Here is a 9,945-nt window from a genome sequence, read left to right on the forward strand (position 1 = left end):
TTTTTAAATGTTCTCAGCTTTAATTTATAATATGGTAAATATGGAAAGAGATAATCCAGATGAACAAAAGCTCTTTGGGGTCCTCAATACTTTTTAAGAGTGTAAAGGAATCCTGAGACCAAGCAGTTTGAGAAGACTGCCATGTGTCACGGTACTCATCGTGCTGGCTGCACGGGGTTCTCAACGCACACTCTCCCACATCAGCTTATCCGAGCTCAAATCAACTCGATGAGGAACTGCAGCTGTGTCATATGAGTATCTGAGATCTCCCAAGGAACACTGTACTATGCTAGGCATGCTTCACCTCAAACTTTCTGAACTGAGAAGAATTTACCTAGGACCACTGGGCCTGGTGTCCAAGTGAGATACACACTTGCCGTCTGATGGGCAGCCACTGGATTTGCCTGGCAGCCTCTACTCCCCCTTCCTCTGATAAATCTCACCCTTTTAGGGACCAGCCACTGCCCCATTCTCAGTCCCCGTGGTTCAGAAGGCTCCAGAGGCAGTCATGTGACCCAGATCCAGATGGAGCGGTTGGTTCAGAATTAGTCATATGACCCCAGCAGGGTCTATCAGAGCCAATGAGCATTTGTCCCAGGTTTTTGTTGAAAGCACTGGGAGAAAAGAGCTCTCTTTTTACTGGTAGGATGAAAGCCTGGAGCCTCGAGTGGCCATATCCTGGAGCATCCGGTGGTACCACCACTGGGATAGAGCTTGCCTGAGAATTAAGCCAACTCAGAACCAAGTAATGGAGACAAAGTCCTGATTCTGCCATTTGAGCCCCTGGAACCAGCTGTGCTTGGACTTCTTGGTTATGTGTGCCACTAAATTCCTTTTTTGTTTTTTTTCCTTAAACCATTTTGATTTGAGTTTGTTTTCTAGCTAAAACAGTCCAGATGAAAAACTCATTGTAATCAGACCCAAGACCTGGATGGTAGGGAAGCCCTGGGAGGATTTGGGATGAGTCGTCCTCCACCGGCATCCCTGAAGCCCACCACATATCCGGAGCCTGGGTGAGGCCCCTTTTTACCCACTGGAGACCTGACAGATCCCCTTTCCAAACAACACAGCTAGTTAACAGCACAGATTTTTCTTTCACTTTATCATTTAGAAAGCCATACAATGGATTGCAAAGAAACAAAGCAGCTGTACAGGAGTAGGACAGCATCAGTGTACAATACATTCATATCCAGGGTAAGTAGCATACATCAGGGTTTATACAAGATGACAGAGATTATAGGCACGATGATACAAAATAGAAAGTATATTTCCATCTATATAAATACACAGCCAGGGGATCAGGAGGATGCTGGGTTATTGGGTTTTTCCTGCAGAGGGTCTGGGAGGCAGGAGGGGATGGAGGTGAGGAATTTCTTACATTTGTTTTGAATGACATGTCAGAGAGGGGAGAGGTGGGGAAACACAGCATGCACGCACAGATGTGCTCTCTCACACACACGAGCCACACGTGGACACGCAGGAGAGTCTCAAGCTGTTGAATACTGATTAGAAACAAAAGTGGGCTATCCCTTTACAATTACCTCGCAGCTGGGAAAAGTCCAGGTGTGGGAAATAAACAGAGGTCCTCCAACACTTCAACATCTGAGGACAGAGGAGCGCTACCCCGTGTGGTTGGTCCTCACCATTACCGACACTGAGATTCCCCCAATCAGGGGCCCTACAAGCCTTGCCTCCTGATTCCTTTCGCCGCTGGCTGATAGTGAACTTGACATCCCATCGCCAACCACCTCCGACCCAACTCCTAAGTTCCCTAAAGAGACAAGCAAAAAACGCACACACATACACCCACACTTGCACACGCGCGCGCACACGTTCTGTGTTACCACTGGCCAGGGCGCTCCAGTCTCAGGATTCCGGGGCCTCGACCCGGGTGAAAAGTAGCCCCGGGACTCTGCCCCCAGCCTCTGCAAGGATCCCAAGGGTGGGGAGATGGAGGGGCAGGAGGCAGCCCTTGGAAAGGGCATTGGCCTCCTTGAACCCCCCAGATCCAGGTCCTGAAGCTGGGAAAGATCAAAGCAGGGGAACAGACCCAGGAGGCAGGGGTGATGGACGAACCTCCCAGGGAAGGGGGCCGTAGACACTGTTCCACGTACAGACTCGTTCACAGACCCCTGGGGGCCACCAGGGGCCTGCCCAACCTCTGCTCGGCCCATCCGAGTGGGCAGAAGGGTGTTCGATTCATGTCCCTCCGGGAGCCCCTTTACAGAGAATCACACGTGTCCCTCGGGCTCTCTCTTATGGTTACACAGCCACCAGGTCCCCCCACCCCTATCCTGCCCGTCTCTGACACACCCAGGGATCCCTCAAAACCCTGCCAGGGAAGAAGGAATCCTGGCAGTCCGCAAGCATTTGGAGCTGCTGCGGGAGAGGCTCCAATGGGGACCTGGGTCAAAGGGCCTTTCCCAAACCTAGGACACAACGTCTCTGTCCCTGGAACACCTGGCTGGAGGAGGGAACCAGAACACCACGATCGCAGGGCAGGGGCATCCGCTCAGCCCTGGAGCTCCACCAAACTGTTCCCTTCCTCCCCGTTTCCCCTCTGCGGTCACCTCTCCACTATTTCCATGCCCAGTCCTCCCCTCTCACTCCATCTGGGAAGGGTCACGGGGACCTTGCTGGGCCTCTCTCCCTGCTGAATTGGAGGCCTGTCACTTCCCTGCCCCCTGTTCCCTCCAGACACCGTACAGGGCAGCTACGGCGAGGCCTCGGCTGCCTCAGAGGCCTGGATGCACAGCAAGACACAGGCTGGGCCCGGGGCTGGGGCCTGAGCTTGCCTGGGGTCTGCATCCCTGCATCCCAAGCTGACCAGGCCTCTCCGGCCTCAGGCTCTTTCTTGCCAACTCCTCCCAGACCCTTTCCCATCCCCAACTCCCCAGCCCACTTTCAAGACCAGACGGCACTCTCCTGGCTGACAAACAGATTCAACAATAAACAACAGCAAAAAAGGTTGGGGAGAGGGATGGGGAGAAAAAAGGATAAACATTCACACAATAATAACAATAATTATTAAAAGTGCTTTCTTTTAAAGGAAATCTTTGGCAAGAACATACTGCAGTGCTGTGGTTGTGTGTGTGTATGTGCGCACGTGTGCAAGGTGCACGGGCCTAACCTGTGAGACACGGGGAGGGTTATCCCAAGCAGTGTCTGACCCAAAGGTGAGACCACGGTGGAGATTGGGGTACCCTTCCCCATCGTTCTTCTGGACGGGCCACACTCTCGGAAACTGACTCTTTCCAGAGGGATGTTGGGTCGGGGGAGTTGATCAGCTCCCCAGCATCTCCTGAGTCCTTCCCAGAGTCACACATGGCTCAGGCCTGAGGGCGGGGGGCTGCTGGTGGGTGGTGGGAAAGCACGTGTGAAGGCTGACCCCAGACTCACATGAAGGGTCTGATGCTCCGCCCGGCCATCCAAACCAGGAGAGAGTTCCCGGGCTGTCCGGTGGGAGATTAAGATATTTACAAAGGAAGTGGGTGGGAATATCCTCTTCTGTCTGGGAAGAGAGTTGGGGTTAGGTAGGGAATGAGAGAGGGGAAATCACGGTGTCCGGCTTGAAAGCCTCAGAAGGAAGAGCCCTTTGGGGGAGTCTTGGTCACCAAGAACAAGGTTTCAATCTTTGGGAAGCAGGGGGCTACTCCCCACCATCTTCAGACGCTCTCCTTTCCAACTCCCTGAACAGAACATCCACACAGATGCAGCTTCTTGGAAGAGAAAAAAAATACAAGACGCACACATCACCCACGCCCGCCACACACACCCGTGTCCCCTGCAGGCTCACACACCCGCTCGGGCCTGCAGGGAGGCAGGCTGCTAAGCCCTCATCTCTGGGAGCTGACAGCCGGGCCCAGCTTGCCAAAAATAAGGCGGGGTGAAGGGGACGGAACACGTGCACCCCCTCCCCGCTGAGCCCTAGTCAGAGTCTAGGGAAGGCCAAGGCCAGGGCAAGGAGACCCCTGATTGCTCCAAGGATAAAGGCCCCTACCTTTCAGGCTTCACTTATAGGTACAGAGAGGGATGGGGACTGGATTATGCCGGGGAGGCAATAAAGCTATATGGGGAAATAATAAATACTTCTTGTCAATTTACCTATTCTTTTTTTTTTAACCTTTTCTTATATTTCATTAGCTTACAGATTCTGTCAGTATGTCTCACATATATATTATATATATTTATATATCAGTACAATGCCTCTCTCTAGGGAACCCAGAGGCTTAAGAAGCTACTCAAGGATGGAGTCGTGGTGGGTTTTCCATCTGGCTTAGAGCACTTGGGTGGTGGTCAGGGAGTGTCCAATCGCCCAGCTGGACTCTCAGCCCTTTGGCCTAAATGTGTGCCTTCTGCTCTCTGCTGCACGGCAGCTGGGCTCTGGGCGGGGGGGAACCAAGGCAGAAGGGGGAAGAGCAAGGCTTTGGTATCGTAGGCAGGCCATGTGGTGTGCAGGCAGCATCCCCCAGAACTCTGAGCAGCTCCCCTGGGCGGTCCAGCAAAAGTCAGACCCCCGATCCCTTGCAAAGGGATCACAGGAACTGCAGGGGTCTCTCCTGGGCCTCGCCGAGCAGGGCTTACAGAAGCAGGTTCCCAGGATGGGGGCCCTGCAGGACAGAACAGGGCAGGGCAGAGCAGGAAGGCTCAATCGCCAGCACCCTGAAAGGCAACATGCACATGAGCAAGTCTGAGAAAGGCTGGTCTGGGGCACGAAACCCAAGAAGGGGTTGAGGGCTGGGAGCTGGCGGGAGCCACCTGCCCACCCCGAGGCTGGGCCACACGCCTCGGGGAAGGTGCCTAGAGCTCAACAGCCTCCCTTCCTGAGGGATCTCTTCCCCAGAGCTCCGGACACACAAGTCGCCATCTCCTCAAACCAATGCTCCAGCTTCCTGGTGGAGGCAGATCAGGGGTAACGTTGCAGCGTGGCCAGACCCACTCCGTGGGGGTCTCTTGAGGAGAAGGGGCTGGCGGCACCCAAGGCTGTTAGAGCAGGTGCAGGGACCAAGAGAGCGTCCATTACCCACAATCCTGGGTGTTCCTGGGGAAGAGGGCTTATGCCCCCTCCCTGCTGCCCTGTCCCCCACGACTCTAACTTTCTTTGGACAGTATGCACTTGTGTGTGCAAACACAGGGGACACGGACAAGTATACCTGTTTATAATTCAAGCTGAGAGGCAAACAGAAATCAGTGTGTGAGGATGTGGGTGTGGCCATAGATACACCCCATAAAGATACCCACAAACTGTACATCAGAGGCAGAGCAAAGAGACCTTAGGGGCCTCAGGTCTGAGATACTTTCAAAAGCAAAAGTTCCACCACTGGATGTCCCATGGTGGCTCTTTTTGGTGTGGTGATCTACCCTAGAGGTGGACAGAAAAAGATTCTCTTGACAGGATTTCTCCTTGCAAAGCAGTTGGGTTAGGAAAAAAAGAGCTTTTCCATTTCCCCCCAAAATGTGGATCTCCAGAGAGGTTCATTCTGCCTCTCTTGAGGAGTTCCATCCTCTCGGAGGGTGGAGGGGGAGTTAGGTGGACCTGGTTAGTTTTGGAGGCTCTGGGGGTTTTGCAGGATCCATCTCCCCGGGGGAATCCGAGTTATTCTCCTCCATCTTCTGCCTTCTTTCTCTCTCTCTCCCCCTCCCCGCTCAATTCACTTCCCTCTCCCCACGTTACACTTTCTTCTCTCCTTCTCCAAAATTGGCCCAAAGTCCTCCTTCTGGATTCAAGGATGGTCAGGATGCACAGGTCCCTTCCCCACATACCCATCCCCACTGCCCTGGCCCCGGGCAAGGGGAGGGGGGAGTTCATCTCTTCTGGCCGGCACTCAGCATGACCTTGGAGACAAAGTTGACGATGGCGGAGGCCGGCTGGTTGGGGTCAAGCTCAGCAAAGAGGTGGCAGGCGTTGTCCGTGGTGCTGCCCTGTTTCCGGGCCACAAAGCCGAAGAGCCTGCAGGGGCGGGAGAGGGGTGACAGGTGTGAGGAGGGAGCAGGAGGAACCCCAGGCCTGGGAGAGGCGCCCAGGAAAGCAAGCTCATCTTTGCTCCCTTCCCCATCTTTCCCTACCTCCCTGAGCACTGGGCATGGAGGGTGGAGCATGTGAGAGAATCCTTTCTCTCCTTCACCAACAAGAAAACCAACGCCTGGGGACAGCATGTCACTTGTTCAGGGTCAGCAGAAATTCCCCTTTGTGGGTGGGGAGCAGGGGGAGGAGGTGCTGGAGGTGAGTGACAAGACCGGACAGTAAGAGGCGGGGATGAGACCGAAAATAAAGTGGGACATTCCTAGGCCAGCCTCTCTCAGCCCATCCCTGCCACACCCCTAGCCGAATGTTCTTACACACAACACATAAACAAAGTGCCGGCTGCCTGTCAAAGGGCCAGGCCGCCTCAGACACCACAGAGGGTCAGAGACCAAAGGACGAGGGGCCACCGGCCCCCACCACACACACACACACACACACACACACTCACACACACACACTCACACTTCTCCAGAGAATGGGAGGGGGAGGGGGACCCCACACCTGTTCCCCCCCAAGCCCCACTCCCCATACCAGGACTGGAGTGACTGAGCGTTCTCTCTGTGCAAAACAGAGTTAAAAATACGAGCGCGGAAGAACAGAATGTGAGCTCAGGTCCCCTCCCAGCCAGCACGTTGCTGGATGGGGAAATCAGGACAGCTGGAGATTCCGATGGAAACCCCTCTCCCAGGACTGGATGGACCACAGCAGCTAAAATTAGCAAAGCTGGGACTGGCTTACCACACACACACACACGCACACACACACGCACGCACACACGCGCGCACACAGGGCTCCCCAGAGTTTTGCTGTACCCAAATGTGTTTCAGGGGCTGGGGACAATCAGGCCAGAGGCCTGGGGTAACAGTCTACCCAAGTGGTGGGGAAGCCTGGGCCCGTGGATCACCCCCCCGGAGCCCCCTCTCCAGGCCAGGATGGAGAACCGGCCCACCTCTCAGGCCTGAACACTGCCTGCCTGCCCTCCCTTCATGTTTATTTCAGCTCTGTGGGCCTCAGGGCCAACTCAACAGTAGCCCAAGTCCTTCCTCTGCTCGGAGGAATGGATGCGGCAAAAAACCTCAGCCCCCAAGGGCGGAGGGGAGCGCGTACAAGCACCCAGGAGCGAGCACCTCCTTAGACTTGGGGCCTGAGGCATCTCGCTTGCCTCACCCTCGTCCAGCCCTGAGCTCTCCTGGGCCTCCACAGGGCGAGTCAGAAGGAAGCTCAGCACAAAAGCTGCTCCTCATTGAGGAATTGCCAGGCCTGGGACCAGCCTGCTTCTGTCCCGGATCCATCTCCCCCTCGCAGGGCCGGCTGGTGAGTAAGACAAGACCCTTCAAACACAGAGCTCTGGCCTCCTGGCTGGCGGCAGGGACTTGGAGGCCCCAATGACCCCATGAGCCCCAGGGGAGGCTGAGATAAGCTCTGAGAGGACTGCACACGGGGGCCTCTTTTCAGCCGAGCTGCTAACTCTTTACGTGACCTTGGGCCAGGAGAGGTCTCCTCCATCCCACATGGCCCCTCTGGATGAAACACAGCAGGACCCTATGGTCCTTGCCCCCCATGTCTTCTGCCTGCCTTTTGTCTGTGGAAAAACTTTAGCCAGAGAATAAGTTCAATCAGAGAAAATGCAGAAACAAAGGAAAACAGTCCGACAAGACTAAATAATAGTAGTTTGGTCACTAAGCATAGTTAAGGACCTTTAGTTCCTTCTCAAGGCCTATAGATAATATTCTGAGACATATCTTGTGAGCTGTCTGGTAGATACTGAAACTCCCACCAGGTGGAAGAAGTTAACTACATCATGACCAGACTGTAGCTATGACATAAGCTGCCACAATTCCAAGAACTGGCCTCAAGGAAATGCGAACAAACCAACCCCAGAACTAAAGATGAATTGTACTTAAAACAAGATGACGCCGGTCAGACCACCGATGACCGATTTCAAGATGACAGTCAGAGCTGACCGTGCTGTTTCTGCATGTAGCCCCCTCCCTCCGTCTATAAAAGCTCTTGCCCCCTGGTCGTCAGTGTGGGTGGGGTGGGGGCCGGCCTTTGGACAGGCATCCACCCTCCCCCGTGATTGCCGGCATCCAAAATAAAGCAAACTTTCCTTTCCACCAACCTGGCCTCTTTATTGGCTTTTGAATGGGGAGCTGCCAGACCCCACTTTCAGTTACATGGACACCCCCAAAAGGAGCTCTCATCGTGCTGACCCTGGTCAGTTCCACTCATCTGGACCACAGTGGCCTCACTGGGCCTCCTCCTCGCTGGGCCTCCTCCCTGCCTCCATCCTTCCATTTCCTTACTAAATATCTATCAGCCCCTCCCACACGGCAGATACAGTCGTGCCCTCAGGGAGCTTGCAATCTGGTGGCCTCCCCAGCCCCATCCCCATGAAATCAGCTCTCTCCTGCTCCCACACCCATTTCTACCTGTCGTATAAGACCTATTTTTAAACATAGGTTCTTTCCCTAAACCTTCCCAAATCAGCAGTGGTTTTAATTTCTTTTTAACAGTGAACGTTTTCTTTTTCTAAAGCCAATCTTATATGAAGTCTGGATATGTCAAGGTGACAGCAGTACTTATGGCGATAAATGGATCAATTCAACAGCGTAACATTTACCTATGACAAAGTCAATCAGTGAGAAAAAAATGGGGCTGTTTGGGTGAGCCCGACAAAGTAAAAGGTGGAATTATAGACCATAGTGACAGTCTTATGTCAGCTTCAGTACCCAGGTTATTCCTATACTTTGTTTTGGTTTTACTGAGAAAACTCTGATTCATCCTGATAAATAACTGCAAATCGTACCTCCCCTCATAGCGGCTCAGTTACAACCTGAGGAACCTAGCGTTCCTTGGAACACAATTTGAAAACCACTGCAGCACCTTAGCCTGCTTATACACTTCTCTTATCTACTGTGCTAACATCAGGCACCCGAGGGCAGAATCAGCCTCCTGGTTGGTCTGAATTTTCCCAGGGCTGGAAGCACTTAGTTCCCTGGAAGCACTTACAAAATGCCAACTAGATGGAAAATTGACCAAAGGACCCCAGGGCCATCAGTGGAATTTCAGAAGGAATTCAGACCTACCGGACTCCCGTGGTCTGACGTGGAGGTCTAGCCCAGCCACGTCATGCACGGAAGTCCGCCAAGAGAGCAGGAATGGGAATCAAGGATGCCAGGATTGCGGCAGAAAAGATCATTTAAACTACCCCTGCCCCACTGCCGTCACCTCCAGTAAAACGCTCAGCTTTCAGATCCCTTCCTCAGACCCCTGCTGGTCTGGTCCTGAGAGAGGGAAGGGGACAAGACTGGAGGCTGGGCCTTCGGCCTCGAGGCAGGAGAAGGCCAAAGACCTGGCTGCCTGGGCAAGCTTTTCTCCAGAGCTGCCCTTTGCCTACCGCCTGTTCCTGGATTCTAAGCCCACTCCCGCACCCACCTCTCCCCCAGCCAAGGAGCATAAAGACAGCCAGCCGGGTGGGGAGAAGCATACTTACTTAGCAGGGGAACCTCCCTCCGTCTTCATCCACCTGTGGAGAGAATGACGGCAGAGCGTAAACCACCGCTTCCCCCTCAGAGCCCAGCCCCGGGTGTGCCCGGACCCCTGGGGGAAGGCAGAGCCCCTGTGCCGGGGGGGCGGGAGCCTCCAAAGATCATGCAGCGGGGCATTCACAGTGGAGAGAGCACTGCGGCCTGCCTCCCAAGGAGCTTTCCCCAACGTGGAGAGGAGAAGCAGCTTCAGGGTCAGAGGGGTAGAAGCAGGTGTTTGGGTCCCTGGGAGGGGCTTCAAATTGGTTGCGGGTAAAACTCAAAAAGATGCCAATACAGCTACTCACGGTCCCTCAGGCATGGTCAGATCTTCAAATTGAGCCAAGAAGGCACACACACACACACACACACACACACACACACACACACACA

The 9,945-nt window shown here is 54.1% G+C and overlaps 1 protein-coding gene and 1 long non-coding RNA gene across 13 annotated transcripts in view; one reads left to right on the top strand and one right to left on the bottom strand.

Moving 5' to 3' along the window:
- Window positions 1-1,074: 1,074 nt before the first annotated feature.
- Window positions 1,075-9,945, bottom strand: part of TNS1 (tensin 1) — a 103,783-nt gene continuing 94,912 nt past the window's right edge. For all 12 annotated transcript variants that reach the window (XM_028483480.2, XM_028483478.2, XM_028483475.2 and 9 more), the window contains 2 exons: window positions 9,522-9,554; window positions 1,075-5,950 (listed from right to left, as the gene is read on the bottom strand). In XM_028483480.2, coding sequence (XP_028339281.1) covers window positions 5,806-5,950; window positions 9,522-9,554 — 178 coding nt within the window. In that variant the 3' untranslated portion in view covers window positions 1,075-5,805. The remainder of the gene's footprint in view (window positions 5,951-9,521; window positions 9,555-9,945) is intronic.
- On the top strand, window positions 6,067-8,092 carry LOC129391797 (uncharacterized). The gene is made up of 2 exons (XR_008616502.1): window positions 6,067-7,339; window positions 7,806-8,092. It is a non-coding gene; the product is annotated as an uncharacterized lncRNA (long non-coding RNA).

The sequence above is a fragment of the Physeter macrocephalus genome, unplaced genomic scaffold, assembly GCF_002837175.3.
Source record: "Physeter macrocephalus isolate SW-GA unplaced genomic scaffold, ASM283717v5 random_38, whole genome shotgun sequence".
Taxonomy (NCBI): Eukaryota; Metazoa; Chordata; class Mammalia; order Artiodactyla; family Physeteridae; genus Physeter; species Physeter macrocephalus.